We start from the raw sequence: 21,950 nt of genomic DNA, 5'->3' as shown, positions 1-21,950 counted from the left end.
TGTCTCAAGACAATTCTGTGCATCCTTATCCAGGACCCTATTGTCCAGGTATTTTCTCTAAGATTTGTGGCCATTAATTGTACAATGTGGCAGGTTTAGGATTTCCTTATAACTTTCTTAAAGGACACGCTGCAGTTTTATCTTAAACGTATTAAGTTTTGGGGAAAAAAAAAATACCTCCGAGTGCAATTTTTCTTCCTAAGTGAATGTATTTTTGGCTGAAAATCATTATTTTTCATAGGGTCTGACTCTTAACTTCCAAAATTTTGGAAAGTTTGTCTTCCACAGCCTCTACATATCATTGTACTTGGCAGACTGCCAAATGAGTTATCAGTTAATCAGTCACTGGGCTCCTTCTGATGGCACCATCCGTTCCCTTATCTCTTTTCTCCTGGGGTATCGTCTAAGCTGATCAGATGAAAGTCTTACATTCCGAACGAGATCACTTTTGGATTCACTGGTGATAACTCATTCTACAGTCTGTTGTGTACAGTGATTCCTAGAGGTTGTAGAAGAAAAACGAAACAACATTTTTAATGACACCCTACTATAAAATTGATTCTTAGCCAAAAATGCATGCATTCAAGTAAAGAAAAAATTTCATATCATTTAAGACCTTACGCAATTCAAAGAACAAGAGTGAAAGAAGTTTACATCAAAACTTAGGTCTCAAAATGAGAACATCTGATGAGGGTACTTCATGCCGTCATATCCAACCATAAAAATACGGAGAATTTTCCGTATATTATTTATTATACAATTTTGCAATTTCTTTTCTCCTTATTAATCAATCACTGAAATCTCTATGTTTTTTTTTCTACGCATCCTTTATAGGTAGACCTACAGCGGACAGAGCTGTAGGAAGGTTGTGTGTCTAAAGCAATAAAAATTTAGAAAAAGTTTGAAATTTATAAAAAAAAAAAAAAGTATTAATTTTGTTGAAACCGACTAGATAGATTTTAAACAAGTTGTGAATGGATGTCCAAGTAACAAGAGAAACTCAATGGCTTTCCATACTTGATTATAGTCAATGTAACTATTAAAGATTTTTTTTTTTCCTTCTAATTTGAGGTTTCGTAATTTCTGTTTTAGTCTTTAATATTTTGCTTTCTGTCTCTCTTTGTTTTTTCCTTTTGTTATTTCAGTTTATCTGGGCAGTATTGTCTTCTACAATGAGCCAAGACTTCTCATATCATTTACACACTAAATTTGTCTGCACACAACAGATGTACAGAAGTGAGAAAAACTAAGTACACCTTCTTTGAATTATATGAATGTACTGTATGCATCGGGATGTAATAAAAATAAAACTTAAGGTCTATAAAAGATCTTAAAATGAAATAAATACAATCTTAGCTGAACAACTAAGCTTAGTCATTATTTGTTTAGCAAAAACTAGTCCAATATGCAGAAGTAGCGTGCGAAAGATTAAGTACACCCTCACTGCTTCATTAGGATTTAAGAAGTTAAGTATCAACCAGGTGTTGTTGATCAATACTATTGATTAATTGTCCATAAGGAAGTGTGAGCACCTCTATAAAAGTAGAAGTTTTGGGAGTTAGCTGGTCTGGAGCATTCAGGCAATGCCAATAAGGAAAGACATCAGCAGCATTGATGAGAAAGAAAGAATTGTTGTGGTCCATCAATATGGAAGGGTTATAAGTTCATTTTATACAATTTGGAGTCATAGTTAATATGGTTGAAAAAAGGCAAACATTCATCATACTACAATGAGAAAGATTATTTCAAAATTGAAAGACATTCAAGACGGTTAATAATCTTCCCAGGAGTGGATGTCCCAGCAAATTCATCCCAAGGTCAAACCTTGGAAAGCTCAAAGATATTACAAAGACCTACAGACTCTAAAGGTCTCATGAAGCATCTTAAATGTTCAAGGTCATTGTTCAAGACAGGAAAATTAGAAAACGACTGGATAAGTATGGCTTGTTGGAAGGGTTGGCAGGAGAAAGTTTCTTCTTTTTTAGATCGTGGAAGCACGGCTAAAATGTGCAAAGTTGCATCTTATCAAACCACAATGATCTGTGCCACATTTGGCGAAAACTAAGCACAATATTTCAGTACAAACACCTCATACCAACTGTCCAGTGTGGCGGTGGAGGGTTGATGATTCGGGTTTGTTTTGCAGCTAAAGCAACAGGACCTGGGCAACTTGTAGTTATTGAGTTGACCATGAGGTCATCTGTATACTAGAGTCAAGTGTGAGGACATCCATCCAAAAGCTAAGGTTTGGCCGAAAGTGGGTCATGCACCCAAGCACGGCATCAACTCTACATCAGTATGGCTACAAAAAAAAAGGATAAAGGTATTATTGGAATGGACCATTCAAAGTCCAGACTTCATCCCAGTAAAAATGCTTTATAGAAATGAATGCCCACAAACCTCAAAGTTGTGAAGAAGAACAGGCCAAAGTCACTCAGAAACAACGTCATACAAAAAATAATATTGCTTTAAGTTACTGTTGCTAAAAGTATAATTTATTTCTGGGGTGCACTTAATTATTCACTCACTGCTTCTGCATTTTAGCCTAATTTTTGATAGATAAAAAATGACCCAATGTAATTTTTCATGAGTTGTTTATCTCAGATTGGATTTAAGACCTTCTAAGGTTCAGATGTTCCTAAAAGGTCTTATACGTTCATGAGGGTGTACTTCGTTTTACTCTGGATATCGGCAAAACTTGATGATTTTAATGAAAGTGGATGACCTGTTAATGTGTACGGGGACCTCCCAATTCTTTCCCAATGGCAAATGTCAAAGGAGAAAAAGAATGGACAGTTTGATTACTGTTAACTGGTCCTTATCTTCTCAGAGGGGGGTAAATCAAAAGATTCTACCAGCAGCTCACTTCCCTGTTTCCTACACAACCCATTCTTTTTGGGGATTGAGAGAGATGACTGTCAGCTAAATTACTGTTCTTCCAATAGCTGCAGTGTCTAATGAGTAGATAGGCATCAGCCTGGTCATCTGGGTCTTCGGTGGACGGTTGGGCTTCAGTTTTGTTTGAGGATTTCCATTTCTTTTTCTTGATTCTTTGACGATGGATATTATGAGGATACAGTTTCGTATAGCTATTTGACACATTTCATATTTTCTGATATTTAGGATCCTATGTTTAAACATCTCTGGTTCGAAAAGAAAAAAGCAACATGGAAAATGCATTCAACATCAGCAAAAACCTGGTCCTCTTGGGAATTCTGGAAATGGAAGGACTAAAGTATCTGTACTGTGTCTTGTCTATTGTCCTATATTCATTCATTGTACTCCTAAGTATTATTATTGCATTTGTCATATTCACAGATACAAGGTTACATGAACCTATGTACATCCTCATAAGTAATCTGGTCCTCAATGGAATATTTGGCAGTTCGTCATTTTTCCCAAAGCTGATCGTTGACCTCATCACTTCTTCCACCACCATCAGTCATGGAAATTGTATTGCTCAAGCTCTGTGTGTTACATTATTTGCTATCTATGAAATGAGCACATTCTCCCTTATGGCATTTGACCGATATTTGGCCATTTGTCACCCTCTGAGATATGGCATTTTGATAACGAATGAGAAGGTTATAAACCTCATTTTTGGATCATTTGTGGTGGCCTTTATACTTGTTCTCACAGCTGTGCTCCTCACCTGGAAACTTCCTCTGTGTGGGAACAGATTAAACAATATATTTTGTGATAATATGTCCATAATTGTTCTCTCCTGTGTGGACTCGTCCATCAGTCAACTCTACTCAGCAACTGTGGTGGTCTTCTACTTGGTTGTCACCATCTCTGTCACTCTCTTCTCCTATCTGCAGATATTTCTTGTCTGTTTGAAAGTCTCAGGAGAATCCCGTCAGAAAGCCGTCCACACTCTAGTCACCCATCTACTCAACTTTTATATCTTTTTAATTGGCTTTTTATTTATTTTCATCAGGTACCGGCTGAGCAGAGTAAAGCTCCCGGTTATTCTCCATGTTCTTCTCTCAGTAACTACTCTAATTGTTCCACCATTGTTCAACCCCTTGATATACGGAGTCCGGACACATGCCCTGAAGACAAGGTTAATATATCATTTAGCGAAAATTCCTGTTTGGCCAAAGTGGACTGAAATATCTAAGCCTTCGATGTCTGTGTCTGTCATAAATAACAACATGGGTCACTGAGTAGATGCGAAGTACAGGAGCTGTAATAAAGAGGATTGATAGGCTGAAGATGGTTTTGTTTTGTTTTTGTGTTGTGGTTTTCTTTCAGTTGTGGAAGCAGCCTTGTCTGTCTTAAGAGTAATGTGTTATCAGAAAACGACTTATTGTTTAAAGCAAGCTTATACGCTAAACACGTTATTTTCAAACCATTTTAGATCATTTTAATTGTCCTTATCATTATCTATATTGAGAAAAAATAAATAATAAATACTTTAAAAACTAGAAATTTTCACTCCCTCATTACCATCACTTAGAGCAGGGGTCTCAAACTGAGCTGGCTATATGGGCCGCACAGGGAAAAAAATTTAATTTGGGGGGCCGCATTCTTTGCAGGACAAAGTGACATTTTTAGTGATACTATTTTTTTTCTATACACCTTTTGAACTGGTCCTCATCTTGTAGTAATGCCCCATCCTGGTCCTCATCTTGTAGTAATGCCCCATCCTGGTCCCCATCTTGTAGTAATGTGCCCATACTGATTCTCATCTTGAAGTATTGCCCCATCCTGGTCCTCATCTTGAAGTATTGCCCCATCCTGATCCTCATCTTGTAGTAATGACCCATCCTGATCCTCATCTTGTAGTAATGCCCCATCCTGGTCCTCATCTTGTAGTAATGCCCCATCCTGATCCTCATCTTGTAGTAATGCCCCATCCTGGTCCTCATCTTGTAGTAATGCCCCATCCTGATTCTCATCTTGTAGTAATGCCCCATCCTGATCCTCATCTTGTAGTAATGCCCCATCCTGATCCTCATCTTGTAGTAATGCCCCATCTTGGTCCTCATCTTGTAGTAATGCCCCATCCTGGTCCCCATCTTGTAGTAATGCCCCATCCTGATCCTCATCTTGAAGTATTGCCCCATCCTGGTCCCCATCTTGTAGTAATGCCCCATCCTGATCCCCATCTTGTAGTAATGCCCCATCCGGATCCTCATCTTGTAGTAATGCCCCACCCTGGTCCTCATCTTGTAGTAATGCCCCATACTGATCCTCATCTTGTAGTAATGCCCCATCCTGGTCCTCATCTTGTAGTAATGCCCCATCCTGATCCTCATCTTGTAGTAATGCCCCATCCTGGTCCTCATCTTGTAGTAATGCCCCATCCTGATCCTCATCTTGTAGTAATGCCCCATCCTGATCCTAATCTTGTAGTAATGCCCCATCCTGATCCTCATCTTGTAGTAATGCCCCATCCTGGTCCTCATCTTGTAGTAATGCCCCATCCTGGTCCCCATCTTGTAGTAATGCCCCATCCTGATCCTCATCTTGAAGTATTGCCCCATCCTGGTCCCCATCTTGTAGTAATGCCCCATCCTGATCCCCATCTTGTAGTAATGCCCCATCCTGATCCTCATCTTGTAGTAATGCCCCATCCTGGTCCTCATCTTGTAGTAATGCCCCATCCTGGTCCTCATCTTGTAGTAATGCCCCATCCTGGTCCTCATCTTGTAGTAATGCCCCATCCTGATCCTCATCTTGTAGTAATGCCTCATCCTGGTCCTCACCTTGTAGTAATGCCCCATCCTGGTCCCCATCTTGTAGGAATGTGCCTATCCTGGTCCTCATCTTGAAGTATTGCCCAATCCTGGTCCTCATCTTGTAATAATGCCCCATCCTGGTCCCCATCTTGTAGTAATGCCCCATCCTGGTCCCATTTTGTAGTAATGCCCCATCCTGGTCCTCATATTGTAGTAATGCCCCATCCTGATCCTCATCTTGTAGTAATGCCCCATCCTAGTCCCCATCTTGTAGGAATGTGCCCATCCTGGTCCTCATCTTGAAGTATTGCCCCATCCTGGTCCTCATCTTGTAGCAATGCCCCATCCTGGTCCTCATTTGTAGTAATGCCCCGTCCTAGTCCTCATCTTGTAGTAATGCCCCATCCTGGTCCTCATCTTGTAGTAATGCCCAATCCTGGTCCTCATCTTGTAGTAATGCCCCATCCTGGTCCTCATCTTGAGTAATGCCCCATCCTGGTCCTCATCTTGTCCTAACGTCCCCCATCCTGGTCCTCATCTTGAGTAATGTCCCATCCTGGTCCTCATCTTGTAGTAATGCCCAATCCTGGTCCTCATCTTGTAGTAATGCCCCATCCTGGTCCTCATCTTGTAGTAATGCCCAATCCTGATCCTCATCTTGTAGTAATGCCCCATCCTGGTCCTCATCTTGTAGTAATGCCCCATCCTGGTCCTCATCTTGTAGTAATGCCCCATCCTGGTCCTCATCTTGTAGTAATGCCCCATCCTGATCCTCATCTTGTAGTAATGCCTCATCCTGGTCCTCACCTTGTAGTAATGCCCCATCCTGGTCCCCATCTTGTAGGAATGTGCCTATCCTGGTCCTCATCTTGAAGTATTGCCCCATCCTGGTCCTCATCTTGTAGTAATGCCCCATCCTGGTCCTCATCTTGAAGTATTGCCCCATCCTGGTCCTCATCTTGTAGTAATGCCCAATCCTGGTCCTCATCTTGTAGCAATGCCCCATCCTGGTCCTCATTTGTAGTAATGCCCCGTCCTAGTCCTCATCTTGAAGAAATGCCCCATCCTGGTCCTCATCTTGTAGTAATGCCCAATCCTGGTCCTCATCTTGTAGTAATGCCCCATCCTGGTCCTCATCTTGAGTAATGCCCCATCCTGGTCCTCATCTTGTCCTAACGTCCCCCATCCTGGTCCTCATCTTGAATAATGCCCCATCCTGATCCTCATCTTGTAGTAATGCCCTATCCTGGTGCCCATCTTGTAGGAATGTGCCTATACTGGTCCTCATCTTGAAGTATTGCCCAATCCTGGTCCTCATCTTGTAGTAATGCCCCATCCTGGTCCCCATTTTGTAGTAATGCCCCATCCTGGTCCTCATCTTGTAGTAATGCCCCATCCTGATCCCCATCTTGTAGGAATGTGCCTATCCTGGTCCTCATCTTGAAGTATTGCCCAATCCTGGTCCTCATCTTGTAATAATGCCCCATCCTGGTCCCCATCTTGTAGTAATGCCCCATCCTGGTCCCCATTTTGTAGTAATGCCCCATCCTGGTCCTCATATTGTAGTAATGCCCCATCCTGATCCTCATCTTGTAGTAATGCCCCATCCTAGTCCCCATCTTGTAGGAATGTGCCCATCCTGGTCCTCATCTTGAAGTATTGCCCCATCCTGGTCCTCATCTTGTAGCAATGCCCCATCCTGGTCCTCATTTGTAGTAATGCCCCGTCCTAGTCCTCATCTTGTAGTAATGCCCCATCCTGGTCCTCATCTTGTAGTAATGCCCAATCCTGGTCCTCATCTTGTAGTAATGCCCCATCCTGGTCCTCATCTTGAGTAATGCCCCATCCTGGTCCTCATCTTGTCCTAACGTCCCCCATCCTGGTCCTCATCTTGAGTAATGTCCCATCCTGGTCCTCATCTTGTAGTAATGCCCAATCCTGGTCCTCATCTTGTAGTAATGCCCCATCCTGGTCCTCATCTTGTAGTAATGCCCAATCCTGGTCCTCATCTTGTAGTAATACCCAATCCTGGTCCTCATCTTGTAGTAATGCCCCATCCTGGTCCTCATGTTGAGTAATGCCCCATCCTGGTCCTCATCTTGTCGTAACGTCCCCCATCCTGGTCCTCATCTTGAGTAATGCCCCATCCTGGTCCTCATCTTGTCGTAACGTCACCCATCCAGGTCCCCATATTGTAGGAGTGTCCCCATCCAGGTTCCCATATTGTAGGAATGTCCCCATCCAGGTGGCCATACGTCCCCATCCAGGTGCCTATACGTCCCCATCCAGGTGCCCATACGTCCCCATCCAGGTGCCCATAGTGCCCATATGTGCTCACCCAGGTGCCCATATGTGCTCACCTAGATGCCCATATGTCCCCATCCAGGTGCCCATAGTGCACATAACAGAGAAAAAAAAAAGATTCTTCTCACCTGTCCTCCATTCCCTTGGCGTCCTTCTGCACATGCAGCATGCAGGCACCATAGACAGCTTGAAAATTGCGGCCCGGTCCAGGAGTCGCCGGCATCAGCGCTGTAGTGCAGTGTATTGCCGCGCAGAGACCGGCTCTCTGCTCAGCAATACCAATGCCAGCCGACGACCTATCAGAGACCAGCAGCTGACATCTGCGCATGGCAGTGACGTCATACGCTGCTGCGCTGGGACGCAGATGTCAACTGCTGGCCTCAGATAGGCCGGCGGCTGGCATTGGTATTGCTGAGCAGAGAGCCGATCTCTGAGCGGAAATACACTGCACTACAGCGCTGATGTCGGCGGCTCCTGGACCGGGCCGCGATCGGGGTCTATGGTGTCTGCGGGTGGCATGAAGCAGCCGGAGGGGCTGCATGCGGCCAGATGGCCGCGTGTTTGAGGCCCCTGACTTAGAGGATTACAATGAAAAGTTAGACTTACAATGGATACAAAAAGTCTACCTACCACTGTCTTAAATTCATTTAGACAGATGTAAGGTTGTCCACACTTCAGGAAGACAATCCGGTCCACATGGGCATGATAAAGCCGCCACCAGCTGCACTGAATACCCTCTCTGACAGTACAGTGGACGTTGGACAACACATTTCATTCATGGCAAACTGAGTCAGTTCTAACCATGGGTCAGATCTGCTGACCCCAAATCAGTGAGGGTATCTGCTGGAGAAAGGACGCAATCCAGTGACAACGGGACCTGGCTATTCCGGTGGTAAATCTGTGTATGCTGAAGAGCATCAGGCTGGTGCAGCAGCAGATAAAGCATGTGATCCATGAGAGCCATGATACTGTTATAGCTGCCGCTGCCTTAACTGTTAGTGCTAGGCTTAGTGCTGGCACAGGTAGAGGAGTACTGGCTCTGAAGAAAGTGCAAAAGAGTTTCCCGGTCATCATGTGTCTTCTCAGTGAAAGCTTTGTAAAGCAGGAAACACAGCTTATACTCTTAGTGCGCCAATTTTCACTCCCTTTCAGAAGTCGCTAATAAATCTTTATTTTGTTTTTATAGAGAGGATTTAAAAGCATGGCCATCCAATAGTTATCCCTTTGCTTGACGCTAACGAAACACCTTTCAACCCGCAAACTACTGAACGTGAAGTTTGCCATGCTCACCAGCACAACCAAGGGCCCCATTGGTTCACCTTCCACACACTACTGCAATGGTTGTTTATCATAGCCAGGGCCGGCTCCAGGTATTTGTGGGCCCCGGGTAAAAGAGTCTCAGTGGCCCCTTTAGCACATACCACGATTCATGATGCACAGATATGGCGGAGAAATATAGATATACAACGGAAGGCCCAGGCTGTCCCCTCATCCTTCACATATGCAGACATGCACACACACAGTATGCAAATGTGGCGCCCCTGAGGGTTCAGTCGCCACAGAGGTACTGCACCTCACCCAGAGGTGTGGCATCTCCTTCTCTCAGGTAAGGATGGAGTACTGTCCGGGACCCCAACACCCACATTCAACACTACACTGCTCCAGGCCAGCTGGAAGGGCACTATGCACTTCATTTGCTGCCCTGTCCCTGGCTGGAGTGGGGGGAACCAAGAGTGAGGGGGAACCAGTAGTGGGTGTGGGTGGAGGACACAGGACAGGGGAGCACTTGAATAGTAGATATATAAAGGGGAGCCATCTTAGGGTGGCAGGACAGTCAGTCAGTGAGTAGTAAGGAGAGGAGGGGAGCAGAGTCTCTTCAGGAGCTCTGCTCCATAATTGGGGCCTAGTGAGAGAGGCCCAGGAGGGGAGCAGAGGAGAAAGGCTCCGGTAACAGAAGGGATCCCAGGGGGTACGGTGAGTGCAGGACGGCACCAGTACGCCCGAATCTGCCAAGAGTCAGAGGGATCAGGCCGCAAGAAGGAAACCGGTCCCTGGACCAGCCGTGTTACTCCAGGTCTCGGCTGGAAAAACCGGAGGCTTCTACAGTTCCATGGTGCAGTCGCCACAACCTCACCCTAGCCACCGTGAAGGGCACCAAGTAGGTCTGGGAACTCCAGGTTGCCCAGAGGGATCTCAGAGTACCCGATCGGGACTTTGTGTGGGAAGCGCAGGGCAGGAGGGAGAAGACCCAGCGCGGGAAGTCTGTCAAGGAAGAAACATAAAGAAAGGGGGTCCCGTTAAGTGCTTCTAATATACCTGAAGGAGTGCTGAACCCCTGCCTGGCAAATGCAGTGCGACACTGGAGTCTGACACTTGGACAGTGTACCTGAAGAACCTTAAAGAACTGTGAGTAAATTCGGATGACTGCACTCCATTGTCTCTGTCAGTTATTTCCACCACGCTACCGCGCCTGCACTACAGCGCCCAGCATCACCATCTGCAACTACAGTGCCCCGGGGGCCCGCTCCGCCTGTGGGGAGCAGAAACATCCCAGCTGCCATCCCATCACCCCCGGAGGTCTGCAGCAGCGCCAGTACTCATTACCGGAAACCACAGGTGGCGTCACGAGACAAACTGTTAACAAACCCCCTTTTAAAGAGTGACCCCAGGGTACAGGCCCAGGAGCCGACTGCCGTGACATTCCACAGAAGATAAAGGCCCGGGTACCGAGTTTCCCCCCATATCCCCCATGGGCGAGTCACAGACATGCACACACACACACAGTACGCAGACATGTACACACACAGTACACAGTATGCAGACATGCACACATGCACACTACGTAGACATGCACACACACATACACACAGTACACAGACATGCACACACACACAGTACGCAGACATGCACTCACACATACACACAGTACACAGACATGCACACACACACAGTACGCAGACATGCACACACACATGCTGTACACACAGTACACAGACATGCACACACACACAGTACGCAGACATGCACACATACACAGTACGCAGACATGCACACACACATGCACATGTAGCACCCTGAGGATTCGGCTGCTACAGGGGTATTGCACCTCAAGCCAGAGGTGTGATATTCCACTCCCGGGTAAGGATGGAGTGTGGAACTGAGCTCAGTAGGCTGCATGCACTACATACATCCCATTTCCGGGGGACAGACCAATGGTACTCCCACTAGAGAAATGTGCAGGTACGACAGCGTCTGTCCCTGGCTGGAGTGGGAGGGGGGTGGAACATCCCAGTAGTGTAGGGGCAGATAGGGGGAGCAGTCTGGGTAATGCTAGGAGCTCATTGGGTGCTGGTCACCTGAGCTCACACATAGAGGGAGTATATAAGGTGGGAACCATCTTAGAACAGGGTCTTTTGTAGAGGTTTGGTCAGACAAGCAGAGCAGCTCAGCCAGCTCCAAGGCCAAGAGAGTGAGAGAGAGGAGAAAAGAAGGACCCAGAGGGGGAGAAGAGGGAACTCCAAGAACCCAAAATTAGACCAGAGGGTGAAGAGTTGGCACAAGGGTACCGGATCCCAAGCTGGTGGAGGGCACTAATCCTTAGCCAGAGACCGGAGGTCGTGGGCAGGATCTGCCACGACCACCCACTAAATCCACCTGGAAGGCAAACCAAGAATAGGGTCAGGGAACCCAGAGACAAGGGTTTTACCAACAAGAGGCCCGAGGGAGCCGGACTTAGGTGGATCCCTGGTGGGGAAGGCCAGAGAGAAGGACAAGTCAGAAAGGGAGCTCAGGAACACGCTCCAGAATCACCTGGGGGTTGGCCGAGTCCAGGACCTGGTGGACGCAGCACGGCTCGGGTGGTCACTCAAGGCCGGAGTGACCAACACAAAAGCAGTAAGTAAAAACCCTGAACTGCACAGCCCGACTCTGAGTTTCATTACCATCCTCACTGCACCTCCACAACCACCATCCTCTGCAACTGACCCCCTGAGGCTATACCCCTCCCGTTGGGGGTTATACTACCTGAGCTGCACACACACCACCAGCCTCAGCGGACCCTGCTGCAGCGGCGGCCGTAGTGACCGCAAATCAACGGGTGGCGTAGTCGACACTAAAGAACATCCAGTAACATCTGTAGGACTGCCACACACTGAGCTTGACACCCTGGGCACGGACCGGGTCACCGCCACTCGGAGACTACAACCCCCATCTGATCCGGCTCCGGGTATCCCCCAAACAACACTGGCCCAGGGGGCGCGTCACACACACACATGCACACAGTACACAGACATGCACATGACTCGCCCCCTGGGCCGTGGGGCACTCGGATCCGGGCAATAGGGGAACGATGGGAGTAATAGTGGCAACCCGGTTCCGTGGCTCAGGGTGGTCAGGCCAGTGGTAGTCCGTTATGTGCTGATGTTTATGTCCAACTACGCCACCCGTGGATTTGCGGTTATTAGGAACCGCCGCTGCATGCAGACCGCTGGGGCTGATGAGGTGTGCAGCTATGGTAGTGTGACTCCCCATGGGAAGAGTGCGGCCCCAGGGCAGTATAGTGGATGGTGGGAGTGATGGTAGTGAGAGTCCCAGTGCCGGTAGTGCTGGAGGAACAAGGAGCACACAGACAACAGGTTGCAGTCCAGGGTCTTTACTAGAACAGGTAAACTGACCCACAAACAGTCCCGGCTAGGAGGGGACCTGGATGTCTGAGAGCAACGGGGAAATTGGCCCTAGTCAGGGTGAGGGTGTAGGCCTACCGTGCTTTCTGCGCTCCTTCTGGCTATCTCCTCCTGATAGGGTAACAGCCCACGTTTCCGAGCTTTCCGTGTATTCTCGCCTGTATGGCCTGCGACGTGGGTTCCTTTCTGCTCCCAGCCTTGTACGGCTTTACTGGTCCCTTCGGTTGTGGCAGGGCCTCCAGGCTTCTTAGGCCAAGGAATATACAGTCCCTTGCGCTCTGGTTCTCTGCTGGGGGATGTAGAATCCTTCCAGCCTCAGACACCAAAGTCTGGTAAATTAAGTCCGTGATCTGCCAAGACAGGCTCTCTTCGCCTCTTGTCTCTGGCTTGTGGCTCTCCTACTACCACACTTCCTCTTAGGTGCAACACAACTTTCTGTCCCTGCTCTGGGACACCTCTCAGTGCTGAGGCAGGTCGTCCAGTTCTCTCTAACCCTGCTCCCAGTACCAGCATTTATAGGGGCAGCCAGCTCCCCCTACTGGCCTGAGACAGGAGGCATTGCATGCTAATGTTCCCCTGACCAGAGAACCTCCCCCTTGCTCTCAGACACAGCTTTATTTACACTTGTGGCATCCAGGTCAGGGTGACACATTCCCCCCTAGTGAAATTTAGTACTCCGGGACTAAACAATAAACAAAGACAATATGCATAACAATAAAACATTAACAGACAGACGACGCACAAATTGAGTTCTTAAGGTCACAGTGTGGTCTGTGACCGGGTGTCCATATCACCAGCACAATGGGGAGCCTTAACCAGGTGGGGGTCTGTCCTACCCCAAGTCCTTTACAGTCTTAGTTCATTCCTGGGTTAGACTCCAAACGCAGTCCATACAAGGTCCCGGTTATAAAAAGTCCATAACCTGTGAGTCCTTACGGTAACTGCAAGAAACTGAAACACAGAATTACCAAACAAGCATGTAACTTGGCAAACAATTCAACATTTGGCAACAGGGTTATTTACAATCTTAGTACACTCTATATTCTCCAGCGAGCGAGTATCTGTCCCTTTGTGCTCCTGGTTGACCTCCTTAACCCACTGTCTGGTGGTGGACTGACTTGGCTTTCCCCACTAGCGTTAGGGGTACAGCTACCAGCTGGGTGTACAGGTAGGGCAGTCAGCTGTCTGCGGGTTCTTTGGCTTACCGCAGGCATGGCAGGCTCACTGTCATCAGAGGGTTGACTCTCCTGGGCTGCTGGTACAGGCTCTTCTGCCTCTGGAACCGCTTGCTCCTCTTCACCTTCCGGCTCTGGTGTTGGTTGTTGCTGTGCCGGTTGCAGGAAATGCAGGACGGGTACCACTATAGCATCATTTATGCGAGTCCAGGACTGAGGGAACTCTCCGAGAACGGTGCTGATCATTTCTTCCTTGTCCTCTGCGGGTTCAAGGTCACTCTGATCCTCTTCTGCACTATGGAGTTGCTCGGGGCACCTTTTGAGGTGGTCTCTGGAGACGACACTAGTGGTTTCTCCTCCGTCCTTGGTGATTACGCACACCTTTGGGTTGTCGTGATCAGACTGCAGTACGGTGTAGGGTTCCCTTTCCCACTGGTCGTCCAACTTATGTAGCCTTCTTTTTCGCTTTAGGACTTGCTCACCAGGTTCTAGGGGACCAGCAGGGGCGTGTTGATTGAAGAGTCTTTCTTGCTTCTCTCTCACCTGGGCCAGGCTCTTCTCCACACTTTCCTGTACCTTCTTGTACTGCAGTTGCCTTTCCGTATCCCAGTCCGCATCCGGGGAGGTGTCCTCAGGTATTAGGACTCCCATCTCCAGGTCTACGGGCAGCTTACCTGGTCTAGCTCGCATCAGGTAAGCCGGGGTGCAGTTTGTAGCATTCACCGGGATATTGTTGTATAGGTCTATCAGGTCCGGCAGTTTTTCTGGCCACAGGCTGCGTTCCTCCAGGGGCAACGTCTTCAGGAGAACAATGACTATATTGTTCATCTTCTCACACATCCCGTTGGTTTGGGGGTGGTAAGGCGTTGTACGAATCTTCTTACAGCCATAGAGGTTGCAGAACTCCTGGAAGATTTCAGCCTCGAACGCTGGACCCTGGTCTGTCAGGACCTGTTCCGGATACCCGTGTGGACGGCAGAAGTATTGCTGGAAGGCTCTGGCCGCTGTTTGGGCTGTCAAGTCCTTTACCGGGACCACCACTAGAAAACGGGAATAGTGGTCCACGATTGTCAGGGCATAGATGCATCCTGACCGGCTGGGAGCCAATTTGACATGGTCCAGAGCTACCAGCTCAAGAGGCTGCGTGGTGACGATGGGCCTCAAGGGTGTCTTCTGGCTGGTGCGGTCCTTCCTCCTCAGGTGACAAGGGCCACAGTCTCTGCACCATTTTTCTACAGCTCCTCTCATGCCGACCCAAAAGAACCTTCCTCTTAGTAGGAACTCCAGTTTCTTCCAACCGAAGTGTCCCGCTCTGTCATGGTAAGCCCCCAGGACCATAGCTGCATCTCGCCTTGGGACCACGACTTGCCAGGTCAGCTCATGCGTCCGGTGGTTGACAATCCTTCTGCACAACTTGCCTTCGTAGAGGAACAGCTTGCTCTTCTCCTTCCATAGCTGCTTGGCTTCCTCTGGGGCATCTGGATCTAGGCGTGCGTCTTCCCGGGTCAGCAGATCTTTCACCAGGCGGACTGCAGGGTCACTATCTTGGGTCTCGGCCCAGCTGTGGTGAGGTAGGGGATTCATCATCACAGTTGTTAGATCCTCCTCCTTCACGCGGTGAGAGTGTTGAGCGGCTCCATACCGGTGAAACGCGGGGAGTTCTACCTCCTCCAGCATATCTGGGTCTTCGTCACCTTCAGGTAAGTGAGGCATGCTTGATAGGGCGTCCGCGTTGGCGTTGGTTTTGCCTGCCCGGTACTTGATCACGAAGTCATAGTTGGAGAGACGGGCCATCCACCACTGTTCCAGGGCACCCAGTCTTGCATTGTCCAGGTGTGTCAACGGGTTGTTGTCCGTGTACACGGTGAACTTTGCGGAGGCCAGGTAATGCTTGAAGCGTTCCGTCACGGCCCACACCACCGCCAAGAATTCTAGCTTGAAGGAGCTGTAATTCTCCGGGTTCCTCTTGGTGGGCCTCAGCTTCCGACTTGCGTATGCGATCACCCGTTCTCTGCCCTGTTGGTTTTGGGACAGTACGGCTCCCAGTCCCACATTACTGGCATCTGTGTGGAGAATGAAAGGCTGGCCGTAAACAGGGTAGGCCAGGATCTCATCCCCTGTGAGGGCCATCTTTAGCTGGCGGAAGGACTCCTCTTCCAGTTTATCCCACTTGAAGGGTGGCTTTTGACTTCTGGACTTATACTGTCCGATCAGGAGGTCCTGCATAGGAGCTGCCATCTTAGTGAACCGGGGGATGAGCCTTCGGTAGTAGCCTACCAACCCGAGAAACTGTCTCACCTCTTTGATGTTCGAGGGGCTTGGCCAGCTCTTGATTGCCGTGACCTTGTTAGGGTCGGGGGCTACTCCTTCCGCACTTACCATGTGCCCTAGGTACTGGACCTTTGGTTTCAGCAGGTGACACTTCGATGGTTTCACCTTCAGGCCATAGCCTGCCAGGGCTTCGAACACCTCAGCCAGGTGCTTCAGATGGTCCTCGTAGGTCTTCGAATAGACGATCACGTCGTCCAGGTAAAGGAGGACCGTCTCGAAGTTTCGGTGCCCTAGACAGCATTCCATCAGCCGCTGGAAGGTCCCTGGTGCGTTGCAGAGCCCGAAAGGCATACAGTTGAATTCGCTCAGTCCCATCGGGGTGGTGAAGGCGGTCTTCTCCTTGTCAGCCTCTGCCACAGGAACCTGCCAGTACCCGCTAGTAAGGTCCAAAGTAGAAAAGAAGTTAGCAGATTTTAGTGCGGCTAAAGACTCTTCTATTCTAGGCAGCGGATATGCGTCTTTGTGTAAAATACGGTTGATTTGTCTATAGTCCACGCACATTCTCATGGTGCCGTCTTTCTTTTTCACCAGAACCAAGGGGGCTGCCCAGGGGCTACAGCTATCTCTAATGACCCCAGCTTCCTTCATTTCTCTTAGCATGCTCTTTGCGTTCTGATAATGTGCAGGGGGTACAGGTCGGTGTCTTTCTTTTATCGGCTGGTGGCTCCCTGTGGGGATGTGGTGTTCTATCCCTTTTACTCTGCCAAAGTCTAGCGGGTGCTTACTAAAGACTCTCTCGTACTCCTGTACCACCCGGTAGACTCCTTGTTTTTGGTGCAGGGGAGTAGAGTCAGCACCCACGTGGAGTTTCTGGCACCAGTCCTCCTTTTGTTTCTGGGAGCCATTACCCTCCGCCTGAGGAGATGGAGGCAAGGGTTCCACGGCCCTGATAGCTTGGTGTTCGACAACAAACAGTTTGGCGAGTGTAGCGTACCTGGGTAAGTGTACTTCCCTCTCGCCAATGTTGAGGATGCGGACGGGCACCCTCCCATGACGGACATCAACCACCCCCCGGGCTGTCAAAATGGTGGGCCTGCTGTCTGAGTACACGGGTTCTACCATGGCTTGGTAGTCTCTACCTCTCAACCCGATTGCAGTCCGACACCAGATCATCATTTCACTTTTGGGAGGCATGGAAATGGGGAATGGGTCACTCAGTCTTACACTTCCGATCTCACCACCAGACAGTTCTACCTGCTGCCGTCTCATCAGGGCTTTTATCTCCTTGTTGAGGACTCTCTGTTGGCTGGAACTAGCATTCACCGCCACCTGTTGTAGAATTACAATTACCTCTGAAAGACAATTTTCAATTATGTTAGTACCCACAGTTATTTTAGGGTGACTTTCATGACGGTCAATGTCCACAATAATCACTCCCTGTGCCGGCAGTTCAACTTTACCAATTTTAATGGTCATCTCCTTGAACCCCATCTGCGGCACGGGTAAGCCATTACTGGCGATGATGCTCAAGTTACTGTCTGGATACCGTGTGATATCAGCATCAGTCCAATACTGCTTAAAAAGTACATAAGGGATAGTGGTTACTTGCGACCCAGTATCCAGCAAGGCGCTCATGGGGATACCGTCCAGCACCACGGGTAAAACCGGGCTCCCCCCAATGTACTTATCACGCCAATTATAAGGGCCTGATGATCTTATGCCTGGGGGTCGGCCCTCTGCCCCAGGTTGGACCCGTTTAAATTACAGTACCTGGAAATGTGTCCGGGCTGATTGCATCGACAGCAAATGGGCTGTCCATCCTCTGCGTAGCGGTCTGTGGGCCTCCCTCGGAACGACGGGATCCTCCTCTGTCGACGCCACGGGACATCCTCCGGACTCGAAGCCAGCTCGATGGGTCTTGACGGGTCCACTTGCAACGCCTAGACGGTCCTGGTCAACGCCGCGACGCTCCTGGTCAGCTCCTGGACTTGGTGGTGCAGGTCTTTCGACGGGGCTTGATTCAGGGCCTGTGCATCAGCCTCCACGGAGTCCATAGAGGAGGGCGCCGCCTCCTGGTGGTAGGTGATAGCAGGGCGCCGGGGGTTTATAGCGCCACTGGTTGCAGATTCACGGAGCACCCTTATGGCCCTGTCCTTAAATTGGGCAAAGGTCAGGTCAGGGTTCTGAAAGAACATGAGGCGCAGCTGGGCCCTGTGGGCGCTGGACAGCAGACCTTCTATGAACTGTTCTGTTAGCAGCTTATCGGTTTCCTGCACACTGCCAGGGTCAGTTTGTTGAATAGCCCTCAAGGCTTCCTGCAGATTTAGGGCATAGTCTCTGATGCTGTCCTGTGCCCGCTGCTTACATCCATAGAACCTCATTTTAATCTCAGCAGAGGTACGTGTGTCAAAGGTACCCCGCAGCCGGGCCAGAATACCCTTCACAGTCCTTTTCTCCTCAGTGGGCCATGATTTTACCTCTCTTTGGGCTGCGCCAGTTATCTGCCCTGTCAATATGCTGACCTTCTGCTCCTCTGTCAGGGGGTAAACCTGGAACAAACTGTATAGCCTTTTCTTAAAGTCAGTTAGGGCATGGGGCTCCCCTGAGTACTTGGGCAGCCAGGCCGCTCCAGGGATGTAGGGCAAGGAAAATGGCATCACCGCTGCTGCAGCTGCGTTGGTGGTAGTGGGCGCCTCTGTGTCCGACATCTTCCTCCCCCCTAGTTAAGCGTGGCCTACCTTCCGACGATCCTCTTCTGTAGGCCGCGGCTCCGCTGCTGCTGCTATGGACGAGGACCTGGCGTCGCGTCCTGATGACGTCAGCGTCGCTCTCTCTCCCTTCCAGGACCTTGCGCAGCGTCGGTGCGTGGGGCAGAGCTTCGGATCTCACGCGGTTTTGACGTCCACGCCCCTCTTCTTCCCGCGCGGCGTCCTGAAGATGGTGTCCGATGGCGGGAAGCAGCTGCGGATGGCGGGAAGACGGCAGAAGACGGCGGGAAACGGTCCAAGATGGCGTCTGATGGCGGGAATCGGCTCCGGATGGCGGGAAACGACTCCGGACGGCGGGAAACTTCGCCACAGGTAAGTTACAAAAGTCTTTTTCAGGCACGCAGTACCCGATGGTTGCGGGCACGAAATCCTGCCGACTACGCCAAAGCTGACTCGCCCCCTGGGCCGTGGGGCACTCGGATCCGGGCAATAGGGGAACGATGGGAGTAGTAGTGGCAACCCGGTTCCGTGACTCAGGGTGGTCAGGCCAGTGGTAGTCCGTTATGTGCTGATGTTTATGTCCGACTACGCCACCCGTGGATTTGCGGTTATTAGGAACCGCCGCTACATGCAGACCGCTGGGGCAGATGAGGTGTGCAGCTATGGTAGTGTGACTCCCCACGGGAAGAGTGCGGCCCCAGGGCAGTATAGTGGATGGTGGGAGTGATGGTAGTGAGAGTCCCAGTGCCGGTAGTGCTGGAGGAGCAAGGAGCACACAGACAACAGGTTGCAGTCCAGGGTCTTTACTAGAACAGGTAAACTGACCCACAAACAGTCCCGGCTAGGAGGGGACCTGGATGTCTGAGAGCAACGGGGAAATTAGACCTGGTCAGGGTGAGGGTGTAGGCCTACCGTGCTTTCTGCGCTCCTTCTGGCTATCTCCTCCTGATAGGGTAACAGCCCACGTTTCCGAGCTTTCCGTGTATTCTCGCCTGTATGGCCTGCGACGTGGGTTCCTTTCTGCTCCCAGCCTTGTACGGCTTTACTGGTCCCTTCGGTTGTGGCAGGGCCTCCAGGCTTCTTAGGCCAAGGAATATACAGTCCCTTGCGGACTGGTTCTCTGCTGGGGGATGTAGAATCCTTCCAGCCTCAGACACCAAAGTCTGGTAAATTAAGTCCGTGATCTGCCAAGACAGGCTCTCTTCGCCTCTTGTCTCTGGCTTGTGGCTCTCCTACTACCACACTTCCTCTTAGGTGCAACACAACTTTCTGTCCCTGCTCTGCTCTGGGACACCTCTCAGTGCTGAGGCAGGTCGTCCAGTTCTCTCTAACCCTGCTCCCAGTACCAGCATTTATAGGGGCAGCCTGCTCCCCCTACTGGCCTGAGACAGGAGGCATTGCATGCTAATGTTCCCCTGACCAGAGAACCTCCCCCTTGCGCTCAGACACAGCTTTATTTACACTTGTGGCATCCAGGTCAGGGTGACACACACACACACACAGTACACAGACATGCACACACACACAGTATGCAGACATGCACACATACATACACACAGTACGCAGACATGCATATACACAGTATGCAGACATGCACACACACAGTACGCAGACATGCACACACACATACACACAGTATGCAGACATGCACACACACATACACGCAGTACGCAGACATGCACACACACATACACACAGTATGCTGACACGCGCACACGCACACATACACACAGTTCGCAGACACACACACATACACACAGTACGCATACAGGCCCACACACATGCAGACATGCACACACACATACTCACAGTAAGCAGACATGCACACATACAGTACGCAGACATGCACACACACAGTACGCAGACATGCACACACACAGTACGCAGACATGCGCACACACACAGAACGCAGACATGCGCACACACACAGACACACAGTACGCAGACATGCGCACATATAATATGCAGACATATACACACACGGTACGCAGACATGCGCACATATGCAGCCATGCACACACATACACATGATACACAGATGCACACGTACAATACGCAGACACGCACATACACAAACATATACACAGATAGACACATACAGGCATACGTACATATTTGAACATAATTCTTAAAAACACATATAGAGCAGTGTACGGCAGCGCTAGACATCATAATGGGGGATACTCGCTTCGCTGCGACAATCAATGCACACGTGCAATGTCTTTCTGTTTTTCCACAATTCTGCAGTTTATTACTTCATAAACCGCATATGACCGGGTCCAACTCAGTGGCACGCCGACACACATATATATAATATTCATGAGCCAAGTGACACACAGGCCCACTTGCTCCAGGTACAGCCTTCAGCAAGGTAATCATATAGCAATGTCCAAAGCAATGTCCATATAACATAGTGTATTACCTTTGCCGGGTTTAGCTGTCTCAGTCCATTACTCCGCCACCACTGTGGCTTTGCGGCTTCCCAGGTAGGGGTCTCCAGCCGTCGTTCCCTCAAAGGCCACTGACATCCACACAGGATCCAGGCTCTGCCTTTCAGGACTCTTCCTCAAAACCTCTGCCTTCCAAGGCCACTAGCATCCACACAGGATCCAGGCTCTGCCTTTCAGGCACCAGGCTTCACTCGGCCTCACTAGGCCTCACACGGTCGGTGTCCCACACACACAGGAACAGGCCTTACGCCTCTCTCACAGAACACACCTGTCTCCCATCAAGCAGGGTTTATATATGCATCCCGTGCACACACACACACATACTGACAGGACCTTGCTGATGTCACAGTCATGTGATCAGACAGACATTCTGTGCGCGCAGGACCTGTGCTATGTCACAGTCATGTGACCAGTCACCTGAGGGGGAAGGTACATGGTCAGGTAAAACACATCCTGGACCATTACCGTAATGCCAGCAAGTCGCTGCATTACAGCAGACATAAATATATACACACCGACATACACAGATATTCACATCATACATGCACACACACACACACATTAGAAATATTTTTAATATGAGGATTGGGGAAGCTCGCTCACCTGCCCCCGGCCTGTGTCCCGTCCAGCTCCTCAGGCATGTGGCACTGCGGGGCCACCGGCGTGTCACAGA

At 49.5% G+C, this 21,950-nt stretch overlaps 1 protein-coding gene across 1 annotated transcript; it reads left to right on the top strand.

Annotated features, from left to right (window-relative positions):
* The first annotated feature begins 3,167 nt into the window (after positions 1–3,167).
* Positions 3,168–4,169, top strand: LOC141242628 (olfactory receptor 2A14-like). The gene has a single exon (XM_073668853.1). The coding sequence runs from the start codon at positions 3,168–3,170 to the stop codon at positions 4,167–4,169; it is 1,002 nt and encodes a 333-aa protein (XP_073524954.1).
* Positions 4,170–21,950: the final 17,781 nt, after the last annotated feature.

This window comes from Phyllobates terribilis, unplaced genomic scaffold (assembly GCF_046119375.1).
Source record: "Phyllobates terribilis strain yellow unplaced genomic scaffold, ASM4611937v1 Scaffold_2__4_contigs__length_985480577, whole genome shotgun sequence".
NCBI lineage: Eukaryota > Metazoa > Chordata > Amphibia > Anura > Dendrobatidae > Phyllobates > Phyllobates terribilis.
Note: the sequence above shows the minus strand (reverse complement) of the source record. Positions and strands in the feature narration are given on the sequence as shown.

Excerpts from the sequence above, each read along its gene's own strand:
- LOC141242628 (XM_073668853.1), top strand. The coding sequence starts at position 3,168 with ATGGAAAATGCATTCAACATCAGCAAAAACCTGGTCCTCTTGGGAATT.